Genomic DNA, 18,923 nt, shown 5'->3' with positions numbered 1-18,923 from the left:
ATGTTACTGTTTCAGGAATTGACAGGCATGTATCTGTTTCAAAGTTAGGAACGGCAGGTATGGTACTGTTTAATTAAGAGGTCGAAGTTATTAGCGACATGTGCAATGTACGTCACTTTTTTTAGGAGGAGAGTGGGGGCTCAAGATTATGAACAACAGGTATATTATTGACGTATGGTTCGAGGTTATGAATGACAGGTATGTAACTGTTTTAGGGGTCGAGGTAAAGAAGGGCCGGTATATAACGTTATGACTGACAAGTATATTACTATTTTGTGACCGAGGGTATGAACGAAGGATATATTACTGTTTTGCTGTTTTGTGGGGTCGAGGTAATAAACAAAAGATATATTACTGTTTTTGGGGTCGAGGTTATGAACAAAAGATATGTTACTGTTTTGTGGCCGACGTTATGACCGAAAAGATATATTACTATTTTGTGGCCGAGGCTATGAATGAAAGATATATTACTGTTTTGTGGGGGTTGAGGTTATGAACAAAAGATATATTATTGTTTTGCGGGGTCGAGGTTATGAACGAAAAGATATATTACTGTTTTGGGAGGTCGAGGTTATGAACGAAAGATATATTATTGTTTTGTGGGATCGAGGTTATGAATGAAAAGATATATTACTATTTTGGGGGGTCGAGGTTATGAACAAAAGATATAATACTGTTTTGGGGGGTCGAGGTTATGAACAAAAAATATATTACTGTTTTGTGGCCGACGTTATGACCGAAAACATATAATACTATTTTGTGGCCGAGGCTATGAATGAAAGATATATTACTGTTTTGTGGGGGTCGAGGTTATGAACAAAAGATATCTTACTGTTTTGGGGCGTCGAAGTTATGAACGAAAGATATATTACTGTTTTGGGGGGTCGAGGTTATGAACAAAAGATATATTACTGTTTTGTGGCCGACGTTATGACCGAAAAGATATATTACTGTTTTGTGGCCGAGGTTATGAACAAAAGATATATTATTAGTTTTGGTTTCGGCCGAAGTTATGAACGAAAGATATATTACTGTTTTGGGGGTCGAGGTTATGAACGAAATATATATTACTGTTTTGGGGGTAGAGGTTATGAACCAAAGATATATTACAGTTTTGTGGCCGACGTTATGACCGAAAAGTATATTACTGTTTTGTGGCCGAGGCTATGAACGAAGGATATATTACTAGTTTTTAGCCGAGGTTATGAACGACAGATATATTAAATACTGTTTAGGGGGTTGAGGTTATGAACGAAATACATATACAATTTTGTGGCCGAGGTTATGAACGAAAAATATATTACTGTTTTTAGGTGGGGGTGGGGGGGGGGGTCGAGGTTATGAACGAAAGTTATATTACTGTTTTGTGGGGTCGATGTTATGAACGAAAGATATATTACTGTTTTTTAGGTGGGGGTGGGGGGTCGAGGTTATGAACGAAAGTTATATTACTGTTTTGTGGGGTCGAGGTTATGAACGAAAGATATATTACTGTTTTGTGGGGTCGAGGTTATGAACGAAAGATATATTACTGTTTTGGGGGTCGAGGTTATGAACGAAAGATATATTACTGTTTTGGGGGTCGAGGTTATGAACGAAAAATATATAACTGTTTTTAGGTGGGGGGGGGGGATCGAGGTTATGAACGAAAGATATATTACTGTTTTGTGGGGTCGAGGTTATGAACGAAAGATATATTACTGTTTTTCGGGGTCGAGGTTATGAACGAAAGATATATTACTGTTTTGTGGGGTCGAGGTTATGAACTAAAGATATATTACGGTTTTGTGGCCGAGGCTATGAACGAAGGATATATTACTAGTTTTTGGCCGAGGTTATGACCGACAGATATATTGCTGTTTTAGGGGTCGAGGTTATGAACGACAGATATATTGCTGATTTGGGGGTCGAGGTTATGAACGACAGATATATTGCTGTTTTGTGGGGTCGAGGTTATCAACGACAGATATATTGCTGTTTTGTGGGGTTGAGGTTATGGACGACAGATATATTGCTGTTTTGTGGGATCGAGGTTATGAACGACAGATATATTGCTGTTTTATGGGGTCGAGGTTATGAACGAAAGATCTATTAATGATTTGGGGGTCGAGGTTATGAAAGAAAGATATATTGCTGTTTTGTGGGGTCGAGGTTATGAACGACAGATATATTGCTGTTTTATGGCCAAGGTTATGACCGACAAGTATATTACTATTTTGTTGCCAAGGCTATGAACGAAGGATATATTACTAGTTTTTAGCCGAGGTTATGAACGAAATATATATTACTGTTTTGGGGGTCGAGGTTATGAACGAAAAATATATTACTGTTTTGGGGGTCGAGGTTATGAACGAAAGATATATTACTGTTTTGGGGGGTCGAGGTTATGAACGAAATATATATTACTGTTTTGGGGGTCGAGGTTATGAACGACAGATATATTGCTGCTTTGGGTGGTCGAGGTTATGAACGAAAAGAGATATTACTGTTTTGGGTGGCGACGTTATGTCTGAAAAGATATATTACAGTTTTGGGTGGTCGAGGTTATTAACGAAAGATATATTACTGTATTGGGGGTCGAGGTTATGAACGAAAGATATATTACTGTTTTTGGGGTCGAGGTTATGAACGACAGATATATTACTGTTTTTGGTTGTCGAGGTTATAAACGACAGATATATTACAGTTTTGGGGGTCGAGGTTATGAACGAAAGTATATTATTGTTTTGGGGGTCGAGGTTATGACCGACAGATATATGGCTGTTTTGGGGGTCGAGGTTATAAACGAAATATATATTACTGTTTTGGGGGGCCGAGGTTATGACCGACAGATATATTACTGTTTTGGGGGCTCGAGGTTATGAACGACATATATTTTACTGTTTTGGGTGGTCGAGGTTATGAACGACAGATATATTACTGTTTTGGGGGTCGAGGTTATAAACGAAAGTATATTACTGTTTTGGGGGTCGAGGTTATGAACGACAGATATATTGCTGTTTTCGAGGTTGAGGTTATGAACGAAAGATATATTACTGTTTTGGGGGTCGAGGTTATGAACGACAGATATATTGCTGTTTTTGGGGTCGAGGTTATGAACGGCAGATTTATTGCTGTTTTAGGGGTCCAGGTTATGAACGACAGATATATTGCTGTTTTGGGGGTCGAGGTTATGAACGACATATATATTGCTGATTTGTGGGCGTCGAGGTTATGAAAGACAGATTTATTACTGTTTTGGGGGTCGAGGTTATGAACGACAGATATATTACTGTTTTGGGGGTCGAGGTTATGAACAAAAGATATATTACTGGGTTAGGGATCGAGGTAACGAACGAAAGATATACTGCTGTTTTGTGGCCAATGTTATGACCGACAAGTATATTACTGTCTTGTGGCCGAGGCTATGAACGAAGGATACATTATTGTTTTATGGTCGAGGTTGCGAACGACAGATATATTACTGGTTTTTTTGTTTGTTTTTTTTTTCTCGTTTTTTTGTTTTTTGTGGGGGATGGGGTCGAGGTTATGAACGAAATATATATTACTGTTTTGGGGGTTCGAGGTTATGACCGACAGATATATTGCTGTTTTGGTGGGTCGAGGTTATGAACGACAGATATATTATTGTTTTGGGGGGTCGAGGTTATGAACAAAATATATATTACTGTTTTCTGGGGTCGAGGTTATGACCGACAGATATATTACTGTTTTGTGGGGTCGAGGTTATGAACGAAAGATATATTACTGTTTTTAGGTGGGGGGGGGGGTCGAGGTTATGAACGAAAGTTATATTACTGTTTTGTGGGGTCGAGGTAATGAACGAAAGATATATTACTGTTTTGTGGGGTCGAGGTTATGAACGAAAGATATATTACTGTTTTGGGGGTCGAGGTTATGAACGAAAGATATATTACTGTTTTGGGGGTCGAGGTTATGAACAAAAGATATATTACTGTTTTGGGCGGTCGAGGTTATGAACAAAAGATATATTACTGTTTTGTGGCCGACATTATGACCGAAAAGTATATTACTGTTTTGTGGTCGAGGCTATGAACGAAGGATATATTACTAGTTTTTAGCCGAGGTTATGAACGACAGATATATTACTGTTTAGGGGGTTGAAGTTATGAACGAAATATATATTACTGTTTTGGGGGTCGAGGTTATGAACGAAAGATATATTACTGTTTTGGGGGTCGAGGTTATGAACAAAAGATATATTACTGTTTTGGGCGGTCTAGGTTATGAACAAAAGGTATATTACTGTTTTGTGGCCGACGTTAGGACCGAAAAGTATATTACTGTTTTGTGGCCAAGGCTATGAACGAAGGATATATTACTAGTTTTTAGCCGAGGTTATGAACGACAGATATATTACTGTTTACGGGGTTGAGGTTATGAACGAAATACATATACGATTTTGTGGCCGAGGTTATGAACGAAAAATATATAACTGTTTTTAGGTGGGGTGGTGGGGATCGAGGTTATGAACGAAAGATATATTACTGTTTTGTGGGGTCGAGGTTATGAACGAAAGATATATTACTGTTTTTCGGGGTCGAGGTTATGAACGAAAGATATATTACTGTTTTGTGGGGTCGAGGTTATGAACTAAAGATATATTACGGTTTTGTGGCCGAGGCTATGAACGAAGGATATATTACTAGTTTTTGGCCGAGGTTATGACCGACAGATATATTGCTGTTTTAGGGGTCGAGGTTATGAACGACAGATATATTGCTGATTTGGGGGTCGAGGTTATCAACGACAGATATATTGCTGTTTTGTGGGGTCGAGGTTATCAACGACAGATATATTGCTGTTTTGTGGGGTCGAGGTTATGGACGAAAGATCTATTACTGATTTGGGGGTCGAGGTTATGAACGAAAGATATATTGCTGTTTTGTGGGGTCGAGGTTATGAACGACAGATATATTACTGTTTTATGGCCAAGGTTATGACCGACAAGTATATTACTATTTTGTGGCCAAGGCTATGAACGAAGGATATATTACTAGTTTTTAGCCGAGGTTATGAACGAAATATATATTACTGTTTTGGGGGTCGAGGTTATGAACGAAAAATATATTACTGTTTTGGGGGTCGAGGTTATGAACGAAAGATATATTACTGTTTTGGGGGGTCGAGGTTATGAACGAAATATATATTACTGTTTTGGGGGTCGAGGTTATGAACGACAGATGTATTGCTGCTTTGGGTGGTCGAGGTTATGAACGAAAAGAGATATTACTGTTTTGGGTGGCCGACGTTATGTCCGAAAAGATATATTACAGTTTTGGGTGGTCGAGGTTATTAACGAAAGATATATTACTGTATTGGGGGTCGAGGTTATGAACGAAAGATATATTACTGTTTTTGGGGTCGAGGTTATGAACGACAGATATATTACTGTTTTGGGGGTCGAGGTTATGAACGAAAGTATATTATTGTTTTGGGGGTCGAGGTTATGACCGACAGATATATGGCTGTTTTGGGGGTCGAGGTTATAAACGAAATATATATTACTGTTTTGGGGGGCCGAGGTTATGACCGACAGATATATTACTGTTTTGGGGGCTCAAAGTTATGAACGACAGATATATTACTCTTTTGGGTGGTCGAGGTTATGAACGACAGTGATCGACAAAAACGTATAGCAATAAATTCTAACAAATTATCTGACTGGAAAATTTATAAAAATCTCAGGAACAAAGTCAATAATATGAAAAAATATGCAAAAGAACAATTTTATAACTCTATAGAATTTTCACTGAATGATTTAAGTTCTTCAAATCCTCGCCAGTATTGGAAACTTGTTAAAACCTTAATGAAAGAAAATTCGGTAAAAAGTGAAATCATTCCACCGTTATTAAACAACGATAATACTTATTCAACGTCAGAATATGATAAGGCGAATACGCTTAATGACTTCTTTGTCGCTGTTTCTAATGTTGATGATTCTAAAACAGATCTTCCAGACTTCAGATTAAAAACTGACTCTACATTAGATAATCTTGTTATTACAGAACAAGAAGTGATACATGTACTATCAAACTTAATGGTTAATAAAGCAAGTGGCCCGGATCAAATTAGTCATCGCATGTTAAAAGGAACAGGTTATGAAAGACAGATTTATTACTGTTTGGGGGGTCGAGGTTATGAACGACAGATATATTACTGTTTTGGGGGTCGAGGTTATGAACGAAAGATATATTACTGGGTTAGGGATCGAGGTAACGAACGAAAGATATACTGCTGTTTTGTGGCCAAGGTTATGACCGACAAGTGTATTACTGTCTTGTGGCCGAGGCTATGAACGAAGGATACATTATTGTTTTTTGGTCGAGGTTGCGAACGACAGATATATTACTGTCTTTTTTGTTTTTGTTTTTTTTTTCTCGTTTTTTTGTTTTTTTTGGGGGGGATGGGGTCGAGGTTATGAACGAAATATATATTACTGTTTTGGGGGGTCGAGGTTATGACTGACAGATATATTGCTGTTTTGGGGGGTCGAGGTTATGAACGACAGATATATTATTGTTTTGGGGGGTCGAGGTTATGAACAAAATATATATTACTGTTTTCTGGGGTCGAGGTTATGACCGACAGATATATTACTGTTTTGGGGGGTCGAGGTTATGACCGACAGATATATTACTGTTTTGGGGGGTCGAGGTTATGAACGACAGATATATTACTGTTTTTGGGGGTCGAGGTTATTACCGACAGATATATTACTGTTTTGGGGGGTCGAGGTTATGATCGACAGATATATTACTGTTTTGGGCGGTCGAGGTTATGAACAAAAGATATATTACTGTTTTGAGGGGTCGAGGTTATGAACGACAGATATATTACTGTTTTGGGGGGTCGAGGTTATGACCGAAAGATATATTACTGTTTTGTGGGGTCGAGGCTATGAACGAAAGATATATTACTGTTTTGTGGCCGAGGCTATGAACGAAGGATATATTACTAGTTTTTGGCCGAGGTTATGAAAGACAGATATATTGCTGTTTTAGGGGTCGAGGTTATGAACGACAGATATATTGCTGTTTTTTGGGGTCGAGGTAATGAACGACAGATATATTGCTGTTTCGTGGGGTCGAGGTTATGAACGACAGATATATTGCTGTTTTGTGGGGTCGAGGTTATGAACGAAAGATATGTTGCTGTTTTGTGGGGTCGAGGTTATGAACGGCAGATATATTTCTGTTTTGGGGGGTCGAGGTTATGAACGACAGATATATTACTGTTTTGTGAGGTCGGGGTTATGAACGACAGATATATTACTGTTTTGGGGATCGAGGTTATGAACGACAGATATATTGCTGTTTTATGGCCAAGGTTATGACCGACAAGTATATTACTATTTTGTGGCCAAGGCTATGAACGAAGGATATATTACTAGTTTTTAGCCGAGGTTATGAACGAAATATATATGACTGTTTGGGGGTCGATGTTATGAACGAAAGATATATTACTGTTTTGCGGGTCGAGGTTATGAACGAAAAATATATAATTGTTTTGGGGGGTCGAGGTTATGAACGAAATATATATTACCGTTTTGGGGGTCGAGGTTATCAACGAAGGATATATTACTGTTTTGGGGGTCGAGGTTATGAACGACAGATATATTGCTGTTTTGGGTGGTCTAGGTTATGAACGAAAATATATATTACTGTTTTGGGGGTCGAGGTTATGAACGAAAGATATATTACTGTTTTGGGGGTCGAGGTTATGAACAAAAGATATATTACTGTTTTGGGGGTCGAGGTTATGAACGACAGATATATTACTGTTTTGGGGGTCGTGGTTATGAACTACAGATATATTACTGTTTTGGGTGGTCGAGGTTATGGACGACAGATATATTACCGTTTTGGGGGTCGAGGTTATGAACGAAAGTATATTATTGCTTTGAGGGTCGAGATTATGAACGACAGATATATTGCTGTTTTGGGGGTCGAGGTTATGAACGAAATATATATTACTTTTTTGGGGGGCCGAGGTTATGACCGACAGATATATTACTGTTTTGTGGGGTAGAGGTTATGAACGACAGATATATTACTGTTTTGGGTGGTCGAGGTTATGAACGACAGATATATTACTGTTTTGGGGGTCGAGGCTATGAACGAAAGTATATTACTGTTTTGGGAGTCGAGGTATGAACGACAGGTATATTGCTGTTTTGGGGGTCGAGGTTATGAACGACAGATATATTACTGTTTTGTGGGGTCGAGGTTATGAACGAAAGATATATTACTGTTTTGGGGGTCCAGGTTATGAACGACAGATATATTGCTGTTTTTGGGGTCGAGATTATGAACGACAGATTTATTGCTGTTTTGGGGTCGAAGTTATGAACGACAGATATATTGCTGATTTGTGGGCGTCGAGGTTATGAAAGACAGATTTATTACTGTTTTGGGGGTCGAGGTTATGAACGACAGATATATTACTGTTTTGGGGGTCGAGGTTATGAACGAAAGATATATTAATGTTTAAGGGATCGAGGTTATGAACGAAAGAAATACTGCTGTTTTGTGGCCAAGGTTATGACCGACAAGTATAATACTGTCTTGTGGCCGAGGCTGTGAACGAAGGATACATTATTGTTTTTTGGCCGAGGTTACGAATGACAGATATATTACTGTTTGTTTTTTTTGTTTTGTTTTTTTGTGGGGGGGGGGGGGGGGGTCGAGGTTATGAACGAAATATATATTACTGTTTTTGGGGGTCGAGGTTATGACCGACAGATATATTACTGTTTTGGGGGGTCGAGGTTATGAACGACAGTTATATTATTGTTTTTGGGGGTCGAGGTTATGAACAAAATATATATTACTGTTTTGGGGGGTCGAGGTTATGACCGACAGATATATTACTGTTTTGGGGGTCGAAGTTATGACCGACAGATATATTACTGTTTTGGGGGGTCGAAGTTATGACCGACAGATATATTACTGTTTGGGGGGGGGGGGGGGGGGGTTCGAGGTCATGACCGACAGATATATTACTGTTTTGGGGGGTCGAGGTTATGACCGACAGATATATTACTGTTTTGGGGGGTCGAGGTTATGAACGAAATATATATTACTGTTTTGGGGGGTCGAGGTTATGACCGACAGATATATTTACTGTTTTGGAGGGTCGAGGTTATGAACGACAGATATATTACTGTTTTTGGGGGTCGAGGTTATGAACGACAGATATATTACTGTTTTGGGGGTCGATGTTATGAACGAAAGATACATAACTGTTTTGTGGCCGAGGTTATGACCGACAGGTATGTAACTGTTTCGGGTGTCGAGGTTTCGAACGACAGGTATGTAACTACACTAACATAGAACAGGGCCTACAACATTCCCTGTACAATGTATATCGTGTTATCTTATATTTCCTTCTATCTCGATTAAAGTTTCACATTTTCTGTGTAACGAACGTCACGGAGATGTTTGACTGCAACAAGTTTTAATCCAAACGTATGCAGGTCTATTGATATGTTATATAGAATGTTTTTCATGGAATATCCTACCGCGTTTGCAGTTTTAGGTCCTACTACATTCTGTATAGAACTCATGATATAAGGTATTCAGTCACAACACAGTTTATACATTAGAATTTGCAGGTCCTTTGATATTCTAAATAGAACGTATGTTAACAGAATCAGTCACAACACATTTTATTTCGTCAAAAACACATTCGGTCTTAAATGAGATTTTACTGCGCATGCGTCGAATCAGTGTGCTGCATGCTGTCGGAATGACAACATGTCGATTCAGTAGTATTCGCTTTTTGTAAACGAAGTTGAAGTTTACATAAGAGATGTTTTAAATTTTCAAGTATTTAGAGGAAATGCGAATTTTGCAAATCTTATTTTATCGAACGATATTCGATTTCTGTTGAAGGACATTGTTTTGTTTTCTGGAAAAATTTGTGTTTGTAACACGTGGTGTTGCATTAAAATTTCAAAATGAAGGAGAAATTGTCCGAAGATGGTGAGGAAAAAATAAGTGGAAATACGAAAGATAGAAGTTCGGAACGTAGTTCAGAACGGTCAAACAAAAACTCTAAGGGCTCTAGCGCTCCAAACAAGAAAGTGTCGCCGAAAATTGATGATAGACACCGTCGGGAATGTCCTCTGCGGTCGCGGAAACCGGTGACAGAATGATATCTTTTCTGCAAGAAATTCAAAATTTTATTAAGGAACAGGAAAAAAAAAGTGACAGCGACAAGTCGTTTAGATGATTTGGAACGGAATTATGATTACAAAGGTAATGAAGACTATTTTGACTACCCTCCTTTCTCGGGTGATACGCATAGGGACGAAAATGAAAATCAGAATGAAGATTCCGTAAAAAGATCGGAACGAAAATGTGAAAATAGGTTTTCATTTATGGCTAAACGTTTCGAACGACAAGAGGTTTGTGACGAAATTATCGATGATACTTTGGCTGAAAATGTGCTCGACTTGTTTAGAAGTGGTATAGAGGAGGAAAGGTACTCTGAACTGGTAAAAGATGAGATAAACTGTAGACCCGAAAATTGTGAGTCTTTGGTTGTCGTGAAAACAAACCCATGCATTTGGGATGGAATCTCCCAAAACGCTCGTACCAATGATAAAAAGTTACAGAACATTGAAACTTCTGTGGTTAAAGCAGGTACAGTCTTGGCAAAGGCAGTAAATAAGATGGCTATTTTAGAGCAAGAACATGAAAAATACGGTGAGTTGATCGAAAATTGCAATGATGTGTTAGCATTGTTTGGACACTGAAACAAACAGATAAATATGTTCCGTAGGGACTTAATGAAGCCAGAAATAAAAGCAGAGTATGCACATTTGTGTAATCATTCACTGCCTTTTACAAAGCAACTTTTCGGGGATGATATTTCGAAGACAACGAAAGAGAACGAGGACTGCAAAAATAAGTAATAAAATCCGAAGAGGATTTAGTGGTCATCCAGACTCATCCTAGTTTTAGGGGATCTTATAGAGGCAGACTTCCTACAAGGAATTTCAGTCGAGGACGAGGTTTGTTTCACTCACAGGCTGATACAAAAATCTATCCTCGTCGGAGAGGAACAGGGAAAGCTCGAATGTAGATGAGGTAAGACTTGATGTTTTTAGAGCAGGCAGGTTGAGGTACTATATAAATGAATAGAGAAAATTGACTAGTGATGAAAAAATTCTAGACATGATAGAACATTGTCATATTAAGTTTAAACCAGAGTTTTACTTGTATAAACAAGAGCAATGCCCTCAATATTGTTTTAAGAAAATTGAATCTGGCATTATTCAGAAAGAAAGAAATACATTGCTTGGAGTTATTCAAAAAGTGCAGTATGAAGAAGGGCAGCTCTTACTTCCAATATTCTTGAGGAAAAAGAAAAATGGTGATTATAGAATGTTATTTAATTTGAAGAAATTGAACATATTTATCCCTTATTATCATTTTAAAATGGATACGTTTGAAAAAGCATTAACGTTAATAACAAAGGATATCTATATGGCATCATTAGATTTGCTTCACGCATATTATACAGTACCTCTATATAGCTAGCTGCAGAGCAACAAACATATTTCAGGTTCATTTTCAAATCTCAGATTTATACTTACACTGTGTTCCCTAATGGTCTGGCACCGTGCCCTCGGCTTTATACAAAGCTGTTAAAACCTGTCTCTCCAAGCTAAGAAGCTTAGGATATATCAATTCTGGATTTATTGGTAACAGTCTTCTTTGTTGGAAAACAAAGGATGAATGCATTGAAAATGTCAATGTTACTAGAAATTGTTTTTTTTCAATATAGGTTTTATGTTAAATATGGACAAATCTGTGTTTGAACCAACTAAGAAAATTGTTTTCTTGGGAAATATCATTGATTCGGAGCATATGTTAGTTTATTTAACAGAGGAAAAAATGCTCGTAGTAGAAACAAAATGCAGGACATCATACAGTGCAAAGACAGTTCCATTCTTTATGTAGCCAAGGTCATAGGTATTCTAGTGTCAACATTTTCTGCAGTAGAATATGGCAAACTGCATTCAGAAATTTAGAAAAATGCAAAAACTAGGGCACTGAAGCAAAACAGGGCTGATTTTGATGCAGAAATGGTAGTTACTACTAGCATGAGGGTAGAACTTCGTTGGTGGTATGTAAACATAAGAAATCAGGTTAGGCATATTAGTCACGGAAATCCAGAATTGACAATACAGACTGACAGGAGCCTTCAAGGTTGGGGCTTTGTGTTGAATGCTTGTAAAAGCGGTGGTAGATGGACAAAAGATGACTCACAAAAACATATCAATGTGTTAGAACTTTTGGCTGTCTATTATACCATAATTTTTTTTATCGGACGCTCGACTGCAGTGTGCTACATAAATAACATGGGTGGAAGTAAGTCCACCGAGTGCAATTCACTTAGTAAACACATATGGTATTGGTGCATTCAACACAAAGTCTGGCTCCCTTGTGTTCACATAGCAGGTACAGAAAACGAAGCTGATGTATTTTCACGCAGGTTTAATGACCAGTTAGAATGTGAACTGAATACCGATGTGTTCATAAATATTTTTGAGAAAACCAGGGTTTCAAATATTGATTTGTTTGCATCTCGTCTTAATGCAAAAGTACAAGTTTTTTGCTCTTGGAAGCCTGATCCACAGGTTAGTATATTAATGCATTTATATTGGATTGGGGGGAAATTGTCATGCTGTTATATTTTCCCCCTTTCAGTTTGCTGGGACGCTGCATGTATTCAGATGATAACCATAGACATGGGAAGTTGCATATTAGTTGTTCCACTGCGGCCAACCCAGCCGTGGTTCACACCACTGATGAAATTGTTAGTATAGAAACCGTTGATACTACCATCACAAACGGATCTATTGGCACTCCCGTAAGGAAACAAGACTCATCCTCTGTTGAGGAAGAGGATTCTAATTGCATGTCATGTGTCAGGAAGATCTTCAGACAGCCAGGCTTTTCTAAGGAAGCAGCCAGAATCTTCATGTGTTCTTGGAAATCAGGAACTTAAATACAATATCAAACGTATATATCAAGATGGTTACAGTATTGTCGTGGAGAACAAATTAGTGAAATTTCGGTTACTATAGTGGCTGTTATTGAATTTTTAACCTGTTTGTTTAGAAATGGTTTAGGTTATAGTGCATTAAACACAGCAAGAGGAGCCTTATCAGCTTTTGGATTGGTAGTAGATGGTTATCGTGTTGGTTCACATCCTGATGTTACTAGATTTACGAAGGGAATAGTTAATTTAAGACCAACAAAACCAAAATATGTTATTACTTAGGATGTTAACCTTGTGGTGAACTATCTGCGAAAATTAAGTCCGGTGAAACACTTGTCATTAAAAGAATTCACATTGAAACTTGTTATGCTTATAGCTATCACGAATGCGGCAAGAGCACAGACAGTGCATTTATTGTCTATAAATAATATGAACAAGTCAAGTTCACAGTTTGTATTTAAATTTGATTTTTTTTTCTCAAACAGAGCCGGTGTAACATTAAATACTGACCCCGTTGAAAATAGATCCCGTGGGTCCTTTTCCAACGTTGAGAATTGACCCTGTAAACATTTCAACATTAAATTTTGATCAAAAGGTCCTCTTTCAACGTTGAGAATTGACGCGGTCAGCATTTCAACATTTAATTTTGATCAGTGGGGTCAATATTCAACGGGATCAATATTTAATGTTACACCGGCCAGGAGCTGATTTTTCTGTGTTTGTTCTGAAAGCTTACCCTCCAGACAGAAGGCTTTGTGTATAATACAGTACTAAAGGCATATTTGAAGAGAACTAAAGTAATACGAGATCAACAGAAGAAACTATTGATCAGCTACATAAAACCATATGCACCAGTTACTCGTGATACTGTGTCAAGATGGATAAAGACAGTCATGTTCAGATCGGGTGTTAACACAAATGTTTTTACACCACATAGTGTCCGGGGAGCGTTTTCATCAAAGGCTAAGTTTAACGCAGTCCCTGTACAAGCTATTCTACAGAAAGCTGGATGGTCAAATTGTAGAACATTCTCAAGATTCTATGACAGGGAAGTAGCACCAGAATTTCCTTTGAAGGAGTCCTGAAATAAGGTTTGGACTGTTATGTCATTATTGAGCGTAAAACTTCCCATTTAAGACCGAATGTGTTTTTTGATGAAATAGAATTGAAAAATTAAACGAGACTTACCTTGGTTAAGTCGATGTTCGATGGAAATTCTATGAGTCTATGAACACTTGAGGGATTAAATGCCCTCCACTCCCATCCCATATATGAGGTGTAAAATGTGTTCATTTTGACTAAAACTGAAATCGAAGATTTCAGACAATTTCAATAATGCCAAAATGATTACTTTAAAAACTGATCCTACGCATACGCAATACAATCTCATTTAATCCCTCAAGTGTTCATTTGACAAATAGAATTTCCATCGAACATCGACTTAACCAAGGTAAGTCTCGTTTAATTTTTAAATTTAAGCCTTAAAATTTGTAGATTCTTTGGCATTCTGTATAGATCGTATATTATGAAGTATTCAGTCACAACACATTTCAACCCTTAGAATTTGCATCTCCTTTGACATTTTACTTAGAACGTATATTAATGCATTCAGTCACAACACAGTTTGAACCTTAGACTTTGCAGATCCTTTGACAATCTATATAGAACGTATGTTAATGAATTCAGTCACAATACAGTTTGAACCTTAGACTTTGCAGATCCTTTGACAATCTATATAGAACGTATGTTAATGAATTCAGTCACAATACAGTTTGAACCTTATACTTTGCAGATCCTTTGACAATCTATATAGAACGTATGTTAATGAATTCTGTCACAACACAGTTTGAACCTTAGACTTTGCAGATCCTTTGAAATCTATATAGAACGTATGTTAATGAATTCTGTCACAACACAGTTTGAACCTTAGACTTTGCAGATCCTTTGAAATCTATATAGAACGTTTGTTAATGAATTTTGTCACAATACAGTTTGAACCTTAGAATGTTCTCTATGGAACGTATGTTTTGTAGTATTCTATCACACAGTTTAATATTTATTGGTTGCAGGTCCATTTACATCTTATTGAGAACATATGTCATGTAGTACTTTATCATAATTACCGTTTGCAGAGAATTTCGTTTTGATTATACACCATGTAGTATTCTATCTAACCACAGTTTATTCTATATTATAGTTTGCAAAGGTCTTCCATGCTATAGCGTAGTATTTTTTCTGAAAAAAAGTTTTCCCTCTTCAGTTTCCATGTAGAGCTTATATCATGCAGTATTCAATCACAAGATATTTTTCAATTTTCAGTTTTCTGAGACCATGGTATTCTATGTAGGGTGTACTTCATGTAGTATGCAATCACAAGCTTTTCTCACTTTAGTTTGTAGAACCCTTGGCATTCTATGTAAAGTGTATTTCATGTAGTATTCAATCGCAAGAGAATTTTCTGTCTAAAGTTTGTAGAGACCTTGGCATTCTATGTAGCGTGTACTTCGTCTAATATTCAGTCACAGAAGAATTTTCAATATTTAGTTTGCTAAGCCCTTGGCATTCCACGTAGAGATTAGTTAATGTAGTAAACAATCACAAGCTTTTCTCTCTTCAGTTTTTAGAGCCCTTGGAATACTATGTAATGTGTATACATGTAGTATTCAATCACAAGAAAACTTTCTGTCTTCAATTGATAGAGCCCTTGGCATTCTGTGTTTTGTATACTTCACGTAGCATGTAATCACAATTCACAAGCTTTTCACTCTTCAGTTGGTAGAGCCCTTGGCATTCTGTTTAGAGTGTACTTCAGGTAGTATTCAATCGTAAGAGAACTTTCTGTCTTCAGTTTGCAGAGCACTTGGCATTCCATGTCGAACAGTAACAAATTTCGCCTCTGCACACGACACTGATGAGACCAACAGCATTGAGAAATATTTTTCACCAGATGATGAAGAACTTGAGGAATACAATGCAGACTCTATTTGGTTTGTATCATAACAATAAACTGTTTACTTAGTATAAAACAATGGGAAACCGAAGGTCGCCCAACACAACATAAACGGAAATGTTGCAGACTCGGTTTGATTGAGCCTGTTCACGGACGGTAGTTGAAATGCAAGCTACCGTCCACGCTCTCTAGCCCCGGGTTAAGCAGAACAGTATATAATTTAGAGACATCCGCAGACATATTCAGTAGAATTCATTTGATTTCTAACACTACAATGGAGTTACTGTACACTTATTGACCGGTCAATAATCAAAAGCATTGCCAGCGTTCTGGTGGACCGAGGGCAAAATATCGTGGGTTTTGACCGGTATGCCATTCTATAAGTGTTTTATTACAAGATATCAGAAATATTTTTTCTTATTTTTCTGGAAGTTTTGAAAATTTAGTGTTGAACGATTGACCGGTCACTTGCACAAATTATGGACTTGCGATTTATATAAAGTGTCATGTGATAAAAAGTGTTAGTATAGTGTAATAGTGTCTCTGAGCATAGTATGACATAAGTCTAAATTCGACCGAAGATTGCTTCGAGACCTTGACTAACATTGACTTGTACATAACGTGATAAAGGTTTCATTAAAAGGATAGCGAAATACGTCATGGACAATAAAACCAAACAAACTGCTGTATGATCATGAACTTTTGTATATAATCTTAAATGTGGTATGAAAATCACAAAAATAAGGTTTTCGTCTCTAGAAAAATGAATAAAAAATGTATAATTTTCAATAAATGGCGAATTGATATCAGTTTAAAATGTTCGTGTGTCAGTTTAAGTCGTTTGTATGTCTGATGCTTGTTAATTTTTTTATTTTTTTGGATCGAGCTTGACTTTTTTAGATTGGCTAAATAACTACAATGTGATTTTTTTATGTAAATGTGAAAAGTCAAAACTAAGAAGAAACGTCCATGTATGGAATGAGGAATAGATGCCTCCTAGTAACCTAATACCTGGCTGTCCACGAATTAAGTAATAGATACCAATTCAACATTAATGTAGTATATATAGGGTGTAAATACTTTGAAGGAACTTCCATGTGTGGAATGAGGCATGGATGGCCAGACCTGACCTAGAACCTTACTACCCGTACGGCTGGCAAGTTATTGATGCAACACCGCAGGAAAGAAGCGAAGGTATGTTTGTGTATGGCAGTTTCTTTTCTTTTCTTTTTCTTTTTTTTTCTGCAGCAGCAACTGGCGTCTGATCGAAGAGAGTTCAATCGTTCGGTAATTCTAATTAAAGATTAGTGTTTAGATCTCGCGACCCTAAGTTACGTAGTTAGATGTCTTACCACAGGGTCACTGAGTTACTTATTAAAACCCCTCTTAAAGTGGGACCTGTCTCCTTAGACATGTATAGAACAATGACGCAGGGACGTTGTTAGCTTAGCTTGTCAGTTGACGGCCGTCAATAATGACGTTGGTTGTGCTCGATTGGCGGGTTGAATCAAAGATGGATCTTGAAGTAAGTGTATGGTTTATTTCCTTAAGTTATTATACATGTGCTGCCAAATATAAACAATAAGTATCTGGTTTATTTACATATGTGGCCATCTAGATACCTTATACTCCTCGTATCCAGGGGTTATTACAAAAGCGTCCCAGTGTATAAAGTACAAGTTATTTTTTATTTCGTTTTCACCTTTCCCTAGATATAACTTACAAGTTGTATTCGTTTAAACGGGTTATTACTCATGTGGCCCTACATATTTGATTTCGTTTCCATTGGTTATGACACATCTGGCCCTAGATGTAACTTATAAGTACTTGTTTTCGTTTTCACGGGTTATTACGCATCAGGTCCCAGGTAAAACATTATTTGTATACTAGTTATTACACATGATAAGATAAGATATGTTTATTATAGTCGCACTCTGCATGAATACAAATATAATACAGTTACATTTACACATAAAATATTCATGCAAACCTTTCTTAAAGGAAATATGTGAGACTAGGAGAACAAACATTACAGAATTAAACTTTTAAATAGTTTCATATTAATATTCTATCACTAAAACTTTTGAAAGGATTTTGTACAATTCACAGTAAAATCTCCATCTACTAAAAAGAACAATATGTTGATATTACACATTATATACACATACATGCCTTTAGCCCTTGGAAACAGACAGACTGTATCAGTGTATCAGAGACAAATTCCTAAATGCCTAAAACATATATATATTCTTTAAATTCATCTAGGATCTTGTCACAAATTATAAGTTATCATCATCCAGTATGTATACCATGCTTAAATTCTTAATATAATATAGAGATACTATTAGACAAATGGAATTAGTGACAAATTCTTTAAACACAACCCTGACATCCAGTGGAGTGGAGTAAACTGAAGTATGTAGTATCACCAAAAGTACTGGGATGTGGTGAGGAGGTGAGTTTTTGAGTAGAACATCAAGTGAGTGAGGTAGACTGCACTGAAATGTTTGATGAAACGACGTATGAGATACTGAGTAAGAATTGAATGAGAGCAAAAATAAACAAGAGCCCCGCCGACGAGCACCATCGCTCGTCTGAAAATGTCATAGTTCAGAATTTCTAAGTACAAAAAGGACCCTAATTCTGACAAAATGCAGGACAGAGTTATGTGTCTTGGCCTACATAGTCATATAATAATGATAAACACATATGCAGAGCCTTAGTTGTTATAGTTATTGAGAAAAGGTGGACAAAAAAACAACTAACCAAGAAGTCAAATTTTCTAAGTATAAAAAGGGCCATACATTTTAATAAAGTGCATATCAGAGTTATGGTTATTGGTCTATTAAGTCATCTAATGTTGATAGACAAATGTACAATGTTTCGAAGCTGTTGAGAAAAGATGGACCTAAACAAAAAAAAAAACAACATTTTT

At 37.1% G+C, this 18,923-nt stretch overlaps 1 protein-coding gene across 1 annotated transcript in view; it reads left to right on the top strand.

Annotated features, from left to right (window-relative positions):
* The window catches only part of LOC123550056 (hemocyte protein-glutamine gamma-glutamyltransferase-like), a 59,209-nt gene that overhangs the window by 28,835 nt on the left and 11,451 nt on the right, over positions 1-18,923 (top strand). Inside the window, exons 10-11 of the mRNA XM_053546278.1 lie at positions 15,887-16,025; positions 17,076-17,182. Coding sequence (XP_053402253.1) covers positions 15,887-16,025; positions 17,076-17,182 — 246 coding nt within the window. The remainder of the gene's footprint in view (positions 1-15,886; positions 16,026-17,075; positions 17,183-18,923) is intronic.

This window comes from Mercenaria mercenaria, chromosome 6, assembly GCF_021730395.1.
Source record: "Mercenaria mercenaria strain notata chromosome 6, MADL_Memer_1, whole genome shotgun sequence".
Lineage (NCBI taxonomy): Eukaryota > Metazoa > Mollusca > Bivalvia > Venerida > Veneridae > Mercenaria > Mercenaria mercenaria.
This window is presented reverse-complemented; position numbering and strand designations above follow the sequence as displayed.